At 49.0% G+C, this 16,399-nt stretch overlaps 1 protein-coding gene across 1 annotated transcript; it reads left to right on the top strand.

Annotated features, from left to right (window-relative positions):
• The first annotated feature begins 11,979 nt into the window (after positions 1-11,979).
• Positions 11,980-12,945, top strand: LOC119454409 (microtubule-associated protein 1S-like). Its single transcript, XM_037716355.1, has one exon. The coding sequence runs from the start codon at positions 11,980-11,982 to the stop codon at positions 12,943-12,945; it is 966 nt and encodes a 321-aa protein (XP_037572283.1).
• The last annotated feature ends 3,454 nt before the right edge of the window (positions 12,946-16,399 follow it).

Below are 16,399 nucleotides of genomic sequence, written 5' to 3'. Positions count from 1 at the left end.
AGCAAAAAAATAAATGACATCCAACACATCTAAGAATATGGTGGAATATATCAAGCAATATTTCTTTATCCATCCTAAGGCGGGAAACATTACCATCGTAACATTTTTATGGCTGTGCAATACACCACTCACAATATGTGCGAAAATTAAAGCAGCAAGTCAGGCGGATCCACAGACGCAGCGGTGTCTCGTGGGCGAAAATGATGTGTAATGGTTATCGAGGAAAGAACAGTGATTACCAGTGTACGCACAGAGAAATCAGATTCATATATAGCTACATTCATGAATTACGCACGTTTTGTATCACCATGAAACTTACTAGGGCTGGGCGATTACTGGTTTCATTTTAAAATTGCTCAACTAAACCTTTATTCGTTGATATTTTCTTCGATAGCGAGTAATCAGCTGAGGGCACAGACGCAAAATCAGGCAACCGCCGCCATGGAGGTGCTTGCTGCGCTTGCTCAGTAGCGAGAAATGTAAAACGATCACTTGAGCCGCAATGTTCAAGGGTCGTTTTATGGGCTTCTCAGCACAAAAGCCACCTACAGCCACAGCACTTGAAACCTGCGGTGGGGAATTGTAGACGGTGCCATGGGTAGCTGATACTGCATAGGGTTTTAACAAATGTCCAGTGACGCGCTAAAGGTCGCCCGTTAGTGAAGGATTGACAGTGGATAGCACTGCACCCTTCCAAGTGTTTTCACAAGTGCAAGCCCGAAGCTAGTGGGCCAACCCCCGCGTAGTGCGCAAGTGAACCATTAAGTATCATGGCTTCGGTATAAATGCAACACCAAAGCTTTATTCATTCAACATCAGAGAACAGGTTAACGGATGCACCCGTTTGCTAAAGATTTCTGTCGAGTAGTCTAAAGCGAGTGAAACTTTGACACCTACAGCAGCATCGCCGAAACGTTCTTCTCGGTGGTGCAATGCGTCGTTATCTACCTGCGCCATTGGTGTTTCATCCAGTATGTATAAGTATTATTATAAGCATGTATAAGTATTAAAGCATAAAGGGTAAGCTAACAGGAATGTGTCGATTTAAATTAAGCTCCAGTGGTCTTAGCAGCCTTGAGCAGCGTTAAGAAACCTCACGAGAAACGCGACGCCCAAACTGCATAAAATTAACATCTAGATCCTGCATAGCCTGGACGAAGGAGCAACAGAGAGCTTACTAAATTACGTCAACGAAAGCTGGGAGAACATCAGTATATCAGCAGCCTAAAAGCACGTGGACGTAACGACGATACAAACAAACCAGCAAGTCGATAATGCTACAGAGCCTGCGCCCAATCTGCCTTACGTCGTGCGCGCGGAAACACTTCGGGCAAATGGTTCACAGTCGCTTCTCTCCCTACCTGGGAGAAGGGATGCACCTACGAACACAACGTACGGTTTCAGGTCTCACCTCTCCGCCCAAGACGTTCTACTTCAGCTGCTAAACGAAGTAATCTACGCCCTCAGCACCCCCCGCAAGAGTTCCTTCCCGGCTTTATACGTGAGGCGGGCATTCGATAACGTCTCCGACGGAATGCTGCTAAATAGCCTAGAGTTAACTAACTGCGGACTAAGGACATACCACTACGTCCAGGACTTCCAGATGGGTCGAGCGGCGAGCATAGGCCTTTTGAACATCAGGACCAGAAAGATCTAAATGCCGTGGAAAGGAACCCCCCTGGAGTCGGTGACCGCCCTGTTGCTGTCCAATATAGCGATGAGGTGACCACCAAACATCTTGGGAAACATCAAGAGTATTCGCCGCACCATACATGCGGACGACCTAACCGTGTGGACTTGCGCGGGATTGCCGGGCGAAGAACAAGACGTCCTACAAAAAGCCGTGCACAAAAACAAGTTCTACCTACATAGCTAAGGTCTCTCGTGCACCCCGGAAAAGTCGGAGCTTCTAAATAGGAGCGTGAGAATAGTGATTTCTGAGGCCGAATCGCATATCGAATACTTTTCTAATAGTGAACAGCCGTTATCATAAATAATATAAAACAATGTTCAGATCCCAGTATTCCTAATGTGAGCAAGTTTGTTTGATTAGATAGTACGTTATGAACTGTTTTTATTAGAAACACAAATGGAGAATTGGGGAAAACATGTTTCTTCACGTGCACAGGGCTCTTCAGAGAGTGCGAACGGTCTCTGTACAGCCTTTAAATATGGCTACCAAAGTGACATAGCCTGTTCCACTGCGGAAGTTTTCATGTTTTATGTCTATACGATGCCTGCGGGGGTAAAACTTTACCATATTTTTGTACCAATTTTATGTTTATTGGGACACAATGGACGTTTTGAAATATTCACAAAGTATTCGAAAAATATTCGCGTTTACGAATAGTGCCTATTCGTTATTCGAAAGTTTTGAATATTTGCACACACCTACTTTTAACCCTGAAATAGGGGACGAGAGGGCGACCTGCCCAGGAGACAAAAAACCCAACATTGGCCAGTAATGGTATACCCAAGGTGGACGTACTCGGTATCCTGGACTTTACTTTCACGAAGGACGGTGGCAGTCTGGCCACCGTTTGAAAAGTCCAAGAGGCAAGTCACGCACCTTGTACGATGGGAGGCCAACAGAAAGCATGGCCTCAGAGAGCGGGACACTCTAAAACTAGCCCTGATAATCAGCCACGGCCGGTCTGGACGCGCGCGCTCCCTCTCTCCTTACGGCCTGTGGAAGAGCGGCCGCTGCTACCTACCGCCGCAACTCTGCGGAGGCGCTGCGAGTCAACCCTCACCGCTCGAATGAACCTCAGAAATGTTCGCTCGAGCATGGCTGATCACGACGCGCGCTGCGCCTATCGGCCGCCCGCTGTTTCAGAAACCTTGCGCAGGTTTCTGAACCTGAAAGCAAGATACTTCAGTAAGAAACCAAGGTTAGAAAGCATTTATTTTCATCTTAAAGTCCAGCACAGTCTCTGATAGATGTCGTTTCAAGGATACAGGTGGCAGCTAAAGTGCGCTTCGATGCGATGATGATCGTGATTTGCACAACGCAGCCAGCTGTGAAAGAAGACGAGGACGAACACACCAGCAGTGGCACAAGCGCGTTCGCGGGGTTGCGCCGAGGGGCGCCAACGAGCTGTGGAAGACGACGACAACATTCCAGCCATTACTGATGATGATAGTTTTACAGCGTCAGCTGTTATAGGCTTATTACAATTGCCGTTTAGGGTCGCGATGATGCCGCATAACGCTTTCGCCGGAAATGAGCAAAAGGTAGCAAGTCTCTGCCGGAATCGAACCCAGGACCGCTGTGCGCGAGTCGGATACCTTACCACTCAGCCTCGCAAGCGCTTGTGATAGCGGAAAAAAAACCTTATAAACACAGACGCAGATGAACCGAGCCTCCGCCAGTTTGGTGGCGCCATCTAGTTAAGGCGCAGACGCAGAGATGCCATTCAAACGGGGCGCGCAAAAAAAAAACGCGATCCCCAGTCTCCGCATGTATGGTGGCGCCATCTAGTTAACGTGCCTGCAAACGCATCGTGCGCAGCTCGCCATCGACGCCCGGCGGACAGTTCAGATCGTTCTCGTCAAAACGAGGCAAAGAGACTCTCGTGACGACCCTGGTGTGCGTGGGGCCGAAATTGGAGCTACTCTTGAGCCGCTCCACAAGCTTACGCTGTGACTGTGCTGCGTGTGCCGCGCAGGCCTCCGACCTTTTTTTGTTCGCGGACAATGGACATGCCCTAGTCATATACAGCTTTCCTGTAATAGTAGTTTTACCGGTCGTATAAACTTTTAAACATTCGCTTACTGACTAAATTACCAAGCATGGTGTCAGCATGCACAGGCAAACATTAGCACTCGATGACCGCGGACACTCGCTGTCAAAACGCTGGTGTGAAGAAGCGCACCTGCAGCAGCGAACGAAGTGACCTTCGTACTGCGTCTCAACGCGAACTAAGTCGCGAAAAGACCGCGCACGGCGGACTTTGTCCCCGACGCAGTTGGCTTTCAAGATACTTTCAAGGTTATTTTTGTTTCATACGCACACATCAAATGATTGGAACCAATAGTGCCTATTTTCGCTGCACGTTATACCCCAAGATCAAAAGGAGATACCAATACTGCAACATATGAGCAAGAACAGTTTGATGCACAAGGGGGCAGTAGCGTCACTTCTCATGTAGAGGAAGCGCTCGGGTGGTCAGTGAATTCAAGAGCACAACTAAAGCCCCTTGGCTCCTATCATGCTGGCCCAGCAGGAGCCGCCTAAAACTAATTTGAGAACAAATCCGAAGGCAATGCATAATGTCAACAGCGCATGCCTGGACACGAACGCATGGCTACGCTTCTTACCGCACTCTCCGGAATATAAACGAGAACAGCAAGAGCACTTCAAGATGACCTCATTGGACTCTCTCATCACAGCATCCAGCAAATGTTTGACAAGGAAGAAAAATCATAAGCTATTCCACTGTTTGAAGGCGGATGACCAGCGAAGTTGTTTAGCAAACGACACAGACATGACCAAAAATTTTGAACAAAGGTACGAACGTCTTTATTGTCTTGATTAGTGGTCATCGTTATGAAAGGTACGCTCACACATTTATTGTCCTGACTGGTGGTCATTACTTGCCTTGATCGGTGGACAATTGGTGTTTACGGCCCGCCGGCGCCGATTGCACTCTGGAATCTGTTTTCGCTGTCGGTCTTCGTAGGCGCGTTGCTTTTCGGAAGTCCGGACAAGGTAAAGAAGGAAGTTGAGAGGGACATTCAGAGTGCAGGCATTTCACAACGAGTATTGCCACCATGTTTGGTACATACGCATGCTCTGCCATCCATGAGATCCCTTTCTCCTTCAAGTACATCTACTTCAGGTAGACAGGGAGGCATTTAATAAGTGCCTTAGCAAACACTGCAATATCAAGGCAGCAATATGCTCGCAGTTAGCAAAGCACTGCTGGGCCTGTAAATGCCAGCCACTGATCGAGACGGTGCAGGTTCTGCACTGGCATCGTGACCTGGTGACAGGAGAAATTATAGGAGCATTCATCATAACGAAGCATGAAGTGGAAACATACATCTATACGTTGCCTGCTGCTTGTTTGAGCGTATTTGTTCACATTATCTTGTGAGTTGTTTTTGTTTGACAACAAACGTGCACCATGACAAAGTTGTACAAGTTGTAAGCACAAGTTGTAAGGTTGAAAGAACACATGATGTGTTCAGTGTTGGACTCTGCATTGGATGTTGGACTCTGCATTGGCAGAATCAGTTCTTCCAGTTGTCATTCAAGACTTCTAAGATGCTCAACAAGTGCGTTTTGGGTCTTATAATGGAAATGTAAGCTTAACAGGTCACGGATCTTTGACTGACGGTGACACCTATGCTAGATGGCGTGCATAAGACTTCGCAAAGAATTCGATGAAAATATAGGCACCACTGCTCTCTAACCTACCGAGAACAGCCCTTGTCATCTTTCTCACCTCAATGTGCACTCTAAAATCTAGAAATTTGTTATGTACAAAAATGTTTTATTTTATTTTACCATATAGAACTTTTGCCTGCAGGAGCCATCAACCTAGCTAGGGGGTTTTCTTCTTCCTCGATTGTATCTTCACATCCGCCAATTGCTCAACAAGTGTTCCACGCTGATGCTTTGACAGTTCATTGCATTGAACACATCCCTGCTTCCACTTACAAACTTGGCTGGCAGGTACATTGTCACCACCATCAAAATATCAAATACCTGCCGGAAGCACAAAGATGAGCCTGTCATAGAAGGAGGTACCACAATTTTATATGTGTCAAATCTTTCAATTGAAAGCGACTCTGTGGTTTCTAATTAAGACGTATGGTGTGCACCACAGTGTCTGCAACCGTCAAACGCCTTGCTCCCGCTTCCTTAGGCTCTAGCGGTTTTAATGAACGGGTCCCGTGAGCATGTAGCTAAACGATAAAGCCTTCTTAAACCTGAAGTGATCTGCCCCTAATACTCCCATTTTCATGAATCCTAGTAGGGAAGCCATAGTTCTGAAATTTCTCGTAAAAATAGAAAACAAAGAGAAGACATGAAATTGTGCCTGCTTCATGTCATCATTTAAAATTCAGAATGACAGTAGTTTGTATTTGCTCCCTTATATTTGCGTGGTGTTAAATTATGGCAGCAGCAAACATAGCATGACATTTTTCTTTTTATAGTCAACACAGGCAGCCTGCTCATTGCAAGTACGTTTAATTTCACTAAGCAAATGTGCAATTTCATTGTACCATATGTTTTTCAAAACATATTTCAAACTTTTCAATGACACATCTTCCTATGTGTATGTCTTTAGAGAGCATACTTTATCTTCACTTGCCCATCAGAGACATTACAAAAATTACTAAGTCAGGATGACTGCCGAGAGCATTTAGGAATTTTCAGCTTAGTGTGGCATACTGTCTTTTGACAGTTTTAGTGCCATTTAGTTACATAATACACCCAGTATACCTACATTTTAGCTTTCTCATTCAAATTGCATGGCAACGCATTTGGATGCTTTGGGGAGCGCTCCTCTGCGCCATGTGGAGTAGTGCTGAGCTGGATCCTTGATGCCCTTGTGTCCTTGCAACTGCCTTCTTGAATTATATAAAACGGGTGCCTGAAAAATACCGTGGGCAGAAATGAACACGATGAAATATTGTAAAACCACATCAAGAGAGTCAAGGAAAAAGGTCATTGCACTAAAGAGAAGCCTTAGCACTTAGTATTTCTACCGAAAAAATCATTTCAAACATCTATATTACTGCAGTAGTGAACTGCTGAAATAATTTCGATGTCTAGATTTAAAGAAAAAAATAAATAACCACGTTTTATGTCTCAGTCAAGCACCAATGTTACAATACTTCTGGTCAAAAATAGAATATTGGTCAATGTTGGCACGCTTCTTAAACGCTTCGCCTCCTCTGGGGAAAGAGCGTGAGTATGAATGAATGCTGGGCAGTGGTGGTTTGGTGCGCATCTAATTTCTTATGTTATCAACTCATATATTCCTAAAGAGAATTCTGGCTCATCTAAAACAAAAGAAATCAGCCGCCAAAGCAAAGGGAACAAAACGAGTGCAGTTAAGAAAAGTGTAAAGACTACAATCGGCGTACACAAGTGGCCAATAATAAAGCAAATGTGGTACCAGACGAATTAGGGAACATGACATGACAAGGAGTTAAACCGCCTTTAACGGAACCCTCCAAACTTATGAGGCCCATTTCTGTATGTTCTGCTTAGGCTGCAGTTGAAGCTGGATTACAATATGAAGAACTCATATCTGCAGTCATTTAAATGTGAACAGTGGACCGTGTTGTCTTTGTGTAACCTACCAAAAATCAAACAGCGCAAAGCTGTATGACGAACTCAGATGTGTCACACAGACCGCTTGTAACACATCCTAGGCACGTTCCCAGTTTGCACGCCCCCCCCCCCGCCCCTCTCTCTCTCTGTCTCTCTTTCTCTGGTAATGCCACTAATCACGCCATAATTTGCGGATAAGCCATATGCGCCGTGTCAGATTCGCACCCTGCTCGAAAACCGCAACACGAGACACAAAGTCAGACGTAAATTTACGCCATTTTAATCCATGACCAAAAAGAGGTCCATCATATTCAGCCCAAAAGAACATTACGCGCTAAACTGACCTCCCGCAGAGTGCAGTTTCTAACTGGCACTAGCGCTGCACGTAACTTTAGTGGCCGCAGATTACCCATGGGCGAAAGACACTGTGAAGCACGCGCCTAACATTACGAAACATGCTGCCAGCGAGTTAACGCCTTTAGTTTATTTATTTTATTTTATTTTATTATTACTGTAAGCCTTGACAGGCTCTTACAGGAGTGGGAACAAAAATAAAAAAAAATCTGATTGCTAACTTTCTTTATGTAACTCATTAGTTGAACCGCGCTGCGCACACAGTAGACTGCCAAACTAAATAAATTCAAACACATAAAACGCACGCTAAGCACGCTCCGCATGGGCGTCGAATCATGTGCTAGTAGAAAAACCTTTTGATGCGACTCCGCGCATCAGCTCTTGTTGAACACACCATGGTTCACTCAACGTTCGCGATTTTCAAAGCTCTTGCGGATAGCGGCTTTTTCGATTGACATCGAATGAAGCGGCACGCATGTCTAGTGGGATGTCAATCGCGGCAGCTATACTTCGCGATGAATGCCTGGCGATAGCATATCATAAACGAAGAGTGTGCCACGTAAGTTAGAAATCACTTACAGTGGAGGATTTGTTCTTCAACCCAAAGAACGATGAACGACTGCCCTCTTTTCGCGGCGGCTAAAAATGGCTAACGCAAGACCTTTCTTGCATGGCCTTGGCGCCTGCCGCCTGCCCGCTGTACGGATCTTCTTTGTCCGGTGCTGTGCTGTTTCGTGATGTCGTGTGGGCGCGCGGTGGCGCAACTCCGAATAAAAAAATAGTGCGCTGATCTCCACACCCGTTTGCGCTCTGGATGCCTGTTCTCTTAGACGAAAAATGATGTGTTCTTTGCTCTGCGTGCGTGAGGGATACATCGCCACGCTCGGACCAGCCTCCTGCAGTTTAAGCAACAGTATACGCTATGTTTTGCTTTCTGGTACCGCAAGAGTAGAACAGGCATTCTACTCTCTCTCTCAGAAGGACACAGAATAATGAGCATTTCACTCTCTCCCTGCGGACAGAGTGAGCAATGCATTTCCCTCCACCCGACATTTTGCGAGAGTAAAACAATGCCTTGAAGAGTAAATCTACCCCTATACGCCTGTGATACTCTGCCTAGTCTTTAGAGTGTATCATTACTTCACTGTGAAATTATTGTAGTGTGAATAAGCGTAGTTGACACGCCTGCTGTTGACTTAAACACCCGCTATATTGAAGACACCAAGAATAAGTATTTGGTGCTCTACATACTCGCCAACAACATTTTCAAAAAATGTGATGACCTCATGTGCCTTGACAGGATTCAAGTGGTACATAAAAACATCTAAATATTTGCTTTCTACAACGCTTCCCACCTACTTCTATCCATACTTATTGCTATGTATTTTCTATGTAGCGGCGTTTAACGTAGTTAGGGGCTTTCAACAGCGATTATGACACCGCCGCCTGTTTGTTTGGATCGAGACAAGACTGTCACTGCGAGTAACATCGTAATTCAGCAGGAACAGGTCAGACAAAAATATGTAACTGTACAACAAGGTTTCAATTAGAACAGCAATATTGAAACATGGGGAAACAATGTTAGCAAAGTGTTCAGGCGCCTTAGTACCTCGAGGCGCTTTGGCTCGAGCATTTTGGCCATAGATGTCCAAATTACACATTTTGCACAAATTTGGCCACTTCAGAAGGGTGGCACATATCATGATGCAACTATCCACAAAACACCGTGAAAAAGCAATCTATCGGCCAGATGAAAAGATCATCTGGGCGTTTCAAAGCATTGTCGTCTACAATCAAATGGAACGTGTTAACGATTTTAAATCCCTCCTTGGTTTGTGTCCTGATCCTTTCTTTCAAGAATGCATAATCACAACCAGACGGGCTTCTGTGACGCTCTCGACTTCAACCACATGGAGAAAAGAGAATAGGAGTCAGAATAGATGGTCAGTGATGTGTGCAGGAATAGCTTGAGAGGACACGCTCAACACAAAAAAACTAAAGAATACGTAATTTTTTCGGCAACTGGTAATGTCAACTTACAAGAAGCACTGATGGAGACGCCACATCTCGTTTTTGTCGTCCCAATAAATTTGCGGTTGGCACAAACGAGGGTGCAGGAGAGGAGCAGGTTGGTGAGCCACGTCCGAAGCGCGAAGAGGTGTTAACAATGCCGGCGCATTACCACCGCCATGTCTTACACCGGATTGCAACAGTTCGCACGGATTGTAGCAATAGAATAGCGAGCCAAAGTACAAACGTTAAAGCTCATCGTCCTGTCAGGTGAAACGCTAGAGTGCGCGCGTTTGTCCCAGCCGGCTCATAAAAATGCTACTACTTGCAGAAAAAAATTCGAGAGCTGAGTAGGCATGCGTTTACTGTGGGCACCAAGGCTGCAAGTCTAATTACTATAATAGTGAATAGTAATAATAGCAATAACAAAATAACTGTCAATAATGCAGTCATCTACAAGCATGCAATTATTGAAGGGCACCTTTACAATTAGGACTGTAATGTATATAAGAAGACTAGAGAGCAGGAATACATCTTGTGGTAAGCCTTAAGTCACTCTCAATATCTCAGATTTGCTATTATTAACCGAAAAAAAATAGATCTCTCTGCCAGCTTCATAGGTACAAGTGCAATTTAAGGCAACGTTTTCGCCTTGGTTTCCGGATGAAGAAATCGGTGCCGGCACTATCGCAACAGGGGATAAGCGCTAAACTGTAGCTTTGAAATATATGCCTGCAAAAATGTTTGTGTTATTGGGTATATCAAGCTTCTCCCCTGCTGTTTGGGAGATCCCCGATTTCGTAGAAGATTCTGAAGTGGAAAAGAAATAGTATTGAATGCAAGTACTCTATAATAACCCTTTTTATTTGTCCTCTGAGACTGCCTTCTATTCGCGGAAAAAAAGCGTGCGTGATCGACATGGTGCAGTGCCCGCCTGACATGCAGCCACTGAGTTCTGAGCTTTGAGGTGAGCCTGCACGCAAGACGCGCTGCGAGAAGGAACGGCTGGCGTAACGCTCCAGCAGTCATGTGCGCGCTAGGCAGGTGGACATTGATGGGTGAAACACAAGGACAAGCACATATATCGAATACCACCCTTTCGGGCTCAAGCGTCGAAACAGGTTGCCCGGTTGGGCGCGGCGGGACTCCACGCATCACTTCCAGGTCTTAACACCCCTGCGGAAACCGGGCGCCGGGTCGGGGGACACCTGTACTCATGTTTATTAAACCGGTGGGTACCGGCCGGTGGGTTTCGAACCAGCCACCTCCCGTAGCTGTGGCGGACGCCCATACCACTCGGCCACAGCTACGGTGGAAGGGAGCGCAGTTCACGTGGTTATCTGCAGCGATACGTCACCTTCGCCCTTGCCTACTAGCTACTAGTGCTGGAAAAACTATCACTTTCTGTCTTTCAGTATCAGCTCCGCTGCTTGCATGAACTACAGGAATCGACCTCTTCCGCCCCACGTCACGACGAGTCGGTCCCGTGATTTTGGAGTACACGTGGCAGCACTTGTTGGCAAAAACTGCGCTATACCCGCGTACGTATCAGCTTACAGTTTCCTGTATCGTTTCCTTAGTGCTCGTCCGACGAGCCGGTTCGTCATGCTGGCGAGTTATTGCGCGGCTTGATGCGTAAATCGTGCAAGATAAACAGTAGTACTGGCAATTTAAGCTTCCCAAGAGACGAGAAGTGGGAGCAAACGTGGGTGCTGGCAATGTGCAGCGACAAATGGCAACTTGAGGCAAACGCCACAAAAAATGCAGTTACGTTGGAGTTCCCGTGATGAAAACAGCATATGACACGTATACAGCCGTCCATTTGAAATATTATATTAGATTGGGGTGAACAAAAAGCGATTTGCTACTGTACTGAACAAACAAATCAACCTTCTCCGCATCGATTCGTACCACACAGACACTTTCAGTTGTACCCTAGCCAGGTGTGGAAGAATTGCTGCCACACGTGCATTTCCCATCGCGCTTTGGTTCGATCCAGGCCTATTGAATAGTGATCGGGCTTCTTGATCGTAAATGACAATTGTCTGCACCCTCAATGTTTAGTGAGCTCAACGAAATATTCCGTGCATGTCCCTCCATGGCAACTCCGTACGCCTCAAACGAGCGGCGCGATTTCATTGCTCCTGTGTTGTGCTTGGTACAGGTGTAGCGCCGACCATAGCGCTCCGCGCTGCGGCGTTGGAAGAGGGTCCGGGACGCGCGGGCCGGAGTCTCGGTCTTGCCACGGTCAACGGCCTTGGGTGTGAGTAGCGCTCGACACGACCGCGATACCGGCCACGTCATCGCCTTGCTCGCCTCCAACGATGACACGCGACAGTGGTGCCATCGCCGACCCTACACCGGCTCCTGGGCCGCACGCCATCGGGTCTGCCACCAACGACGTCGCTTCTGCCGTTCGGGCTTCTACGAACCCTTCACCGAATTCGTCCACGCTGCCGGCTGAGCGAGCCTCCGAGTCAGCGCACGAGCCTTGCCCCGTGCCGACTCCGCTGCCTCCGACCGTGTCAGCTGTCGCTACACCGCGAAATCTACCCGCCAGCGAGAGCGACGCAGCAGCAGCAGCAGCGACCTTCTTCCCTGCCCAGCGCTCCTCGTCCTCTCCTTCGGTCAACTTGCCGCTGGGCCTTTCTAGCGACTACTCTGCCAAGTCGGAGGTTGACGGCTGTGCACAATCGGCGCGCGACGAGGATACGTCAGATGGGCTGCCTCCACCATCCCGCGACGCGAGTCTTGATGGTGTCTCGCACCCACCACCTGATCCGGTCCTTCGCGTCGTGGCCACGTTGGCGCTCGCCAAGCAACACGACCCGGCACCTGCTGCCCCGGCTCTACGAGATCTTCGTCAGCCTGCGCCGGTGCCGTCATCGAGCGTCGTCCGACGACGCCTTCCTGCCCGTATCGAGCGCTACTCACACCCAAGGCCGTTGACCGTGGCAAGACCGAGACTCCGGCCCGCGCGTCCCGGACCCTCTTCTCTTGACTCGGGTGGTGTCGCGCGCAGATGTTTGCAGCTTGCGACCTCTACGATTGGTAGGGCAAACCCTGAGAAGCGCGCGCTTAAGCCACATCCACCAGAGCTGACGCATCTGCGAGCGCGTAACGACCGTGCTAGCGGCTTGTCATGCCCACCAATGACTGCGCACGGTTCCCGTTCGTTCCGCCAGGTCTGCGTGAACTGCTGCAGAGACGTCTGCCTTCACCCTCTCCGTGCCGGCCTTCTGTGTACCGTGCGTCCGCAACGCCAACCAACCTGTAGCGCCAACCTGTAGCGCCAACCAACGCCGCAGCGCGGAGCGCTATGGTCGGCGCTGTAAAGAAAGAAAAATAAAGAAGCGCAGCGCGTGCTCGGGGCGCAAGCTCAGCACGCGCAGGTCGTTCCAAAAGCCAGAAAAAAAAAGCCAGCCACGCTGGTCGTCGCAGCCCCGTCGCTCGGCTCGCCGCCTTCGCCCTTCTTATCAGGGACGACGGCACGGCTCGTACAGCCGCCGTCACGTCCCTCCTACACAGGTGTGCTCCCGAGGTAAACATATGTGTCGCTGAATTTCCCGTTGGGCCACACGTCGGGATCATTTCTCCAGCCGTCTATGAGGAAAGGATTAAGGTACTATTCGTACCGCTTGTAAAGGCGAGAGCCTTTTCGGCTGGTTAACTTCTACTGGGCTTTGAAGTGTGTGCTCTACATTGACAGGGTTCCTTTTTTATGCGAAAGAACTGTATGGCCTGTAAGGAACGAATTGACTGTGCGTCCACCGGTTGTGGTTTATTGAACCAACTGGTACGATGGCGCTAGCGCGAGCCTTCGACTCACGCGTTATAAACCTCTTCTTCTTCTATAGTTTTCAATACACTCCCACAGCCGCGTTGCGCGTGTGCGCTTTCAGAAGGTAGATACGCTGCACAGGACGTCGGTCCTGCTGGTCGATCGACAGTACTACGTATCAGGAACGACCTTTTATAGCACATGAAAACATCCGGTCCACAGTGCAGTGAAGAGGGGTGGCACATAGAAACTGGAGTTGGCTGACGACTCTGGATGGGTTGGAAGCACGTCGGACGTGGCGGAGGTTAATGAAGTCGGTCGATCTTATAGGAACGAGACGATAACATATTTGCAGGAAACGACGGTTGCCGTCGGCCGTTTTCACGCTTCGAGTTGACAGAGGTACAATAGTGCGCGGTGTGAGATACAACGACGTTCACAGATGCAGGCGTCGAGTTGAAGCATGGTAAGCGAACAACGGCCTGAATTCAGGGGCTTGGGAGGACTTCGGTACAACGGGAGTCCGGTACGAAGTCCTTTCGTAGAAGGGCTGTTCTTGAAGGAAGGCGAGGAAGGACGGCGAGATGAAAGGACAGGTAGGTTTTCCAGGAACAAGGCAGCAACGTGGTTTTTGATGAAGGGCTTGAAGCTTAGAAAGGAAAGGTTGTGGACCTGTCACTACCTGCCAGTATAGTTACAGTAGGTCCCGGAGGCTGGCTACTCCTGGGGCACGACATTGCTGTCGTCCAACTTGCCGAATCATTTTCTTGCGACGCAGGTTGTCGATGGGAAAGTGAACGCTGCTCCAGGCCGGCGCGCCGCCTTTGCCGGTCTTCTTGACGCAAGCCTTTAATTTCCCCACTTGCCACTTGTGGTCCAGCTTGTAGCCGTTGACGGTCAGGAAGCGCTTGAACGAGTTGGCCATGGCGGCCAAGGCACGAAGAGCCTCTTCGGCGGAAGGCCACCGTAGCCTGGGGGCGGCCAGCTTCGTTGCTGAAGGTTCGACGAGAAAAGCCGTTGGGGCGCGCTTTCGTTGCGCTCGTGGCATGTTTTCTTCGGCGCAACAGGTGCATTCTCTTGTCGTTTTCCGAGTGTGCAACAACAACCAGACGAGCTGGCTTCTGCGGCGCCGGCGGTTGCGGTTGCTGCTGTCGTCCCACCAGGATGGAACGAAACCCATGAATCACACGACGGCGTCCGAGCGACGAGCGGAGCCACAGTGCCGAGAATGTCACAAACTTTCACTTGACCGTGGCTGAAGTAGAAGTTCGAGTCGTCGGGCGTCTCCGGCGGTGGTGGACTTGCCGTTGTCGGCGCGATGTAGCCCTGTTGGTTGATGAAGGTGAGACTTTTGGCCGATAAAATCGGTGCAGTAGCATACGATCGGGTCGAGGTTTTCACGTATGGTCGGGTCGCTGACGTTGTGTTGTAGCTGGTCTCGTGGCTACGGTTTCGAGAACTGATTTGCCGGTAATGGTCGGTTTTCACGTTGCGGTGGCGGTTGAGCGAGGAGCAAGCGCGATGGCGATGCGGTTGGCGGTTTGGGTTTTGATCTCCTTGATCGAGGCTCAACGGTGTGCGTCTTTTGTTTTCGGTTAGCTCGAACTTGTCCTCGGTTTCGGTGGTGATCTGCGTCCCCGTGTCTGCGATCGCCTTGTCTTTCTTGAGGAAGAGTGGACGCTGTCCCCTTCCTTCGATCTGGAGTTTCGGTTGTAAGCGCGGTGTCGGTGGTCTGGCCTTTGCGCTGACGTTCGCCTGCTTACCGGGTGGATAGATTGGATGCACTGCCTGCTGTCCTCGGTTGGGCTGGCGGCAGTCGCTAGTGATGCGATGTCGGCGCGGGAATGAAAACGAGAACGAATCCGGCTGACGGCAAGGTGGATCATCTCGTGGTATTCAAGGGCCTCGGTGAATTCAGCTTCAAATTCGGCGTCGTCAATCACGAGCTCTTCTACTTTGGCGTTGATTTCCGCGAGGCCATGGTCTTTGTCGTCAAGTTCGTGCTGAAGCACTTGCAAGTCGGTATAGGTCGGTTCGGTTTCTTGCAAGGCTTCGGTTGCGGCGGCGATGACACAGGTAGAGGCGCTTCGAATGGCGTCGTGCTGACGGCGTAGTCGATCCATGGTCGGTCAAGGACGCCAGTCTTCTCCCGGGTTTCACGGCACCATAAATGTAAGGAACGAAGTGACTGTGCGTCCGCCGGTTGTGGTTCATTGAACCAACTGGTACGATGGCGCTAGCGCGAGCCTTCGACTCACGCGTTTTAAACCTCTTCTTCTTCTATAGTTTTCAATATGACCCACGAAGCGGCAAATCCGGCGTTGGCGTGACCACACGATGGTCGAAAAAAGGTAGGGACCCTCGACCTTTGGTGACAGTCGAACCCACGACCTTTGGTGTTAATTACCGCAAAGTTAATTAAGATTTAGGTAATTAAAGCACTCGAACGAGAAAAGCACGGTCTTAGGTCGTAATGAAAGCGATGCTCATTAATGTATGGTTAATTAAAGCAGAGGTAATAAAAGTACTCGTACCTACAGCCTTTGGTGGGAGTCGAACTCACGACCTTTGGTTTTAATTAAGGCACACTTTATTAAGGTAGAGTTAATTAGGGTACTCGAACCCTCGACCTTTGGTGGGAGTTCAACCCACGACCTTGCCCTGTGCGCAACTTGGCACGAATGCCGTTTGTCATGTGACGTCGCAGCGCTTCCGCTGACTAGGGCGCTCGAGTCACGTGAGTCCGCCACTGGCACCACCGTACGTCACCGCGCTTCTGCTGACGTGGCCGCAGTGCTCTCCCATTCATCCAAGTAGGAATAACTAAGTGCCCTTTGAATTTTTGTTGTGACAGACGGGTTCTGCATTTTCCCTCCCCAAGTCTACGCTCTGCCTCGTTATTTAGGTGTGATCTTGATTGCACTATTCACTTGATGCACTATTCACCGCGGGTATGTCGTCGA

The sequence above is a fragment of the Dermacentor silvarum genome, chromosome 5 (genome assembly GCF_013339745.2).
Source record: "Dermacentor silvarum isolate Dsil-2018 chromosome 5, BIME_Dsil_1.4, whole genome shotgun sequence".
Taxonomy (NCBI): Eukaryota; Metazoa; Arthropoda; class Arachnida; order Ixodida; family Ixodidae; genus Dermacentor; species Dermacentor silvarum.
Note: the sequence above shows the minus strand (reverse complement) of the source record. Positions and strands in the feature narration are given on the sequence as shown.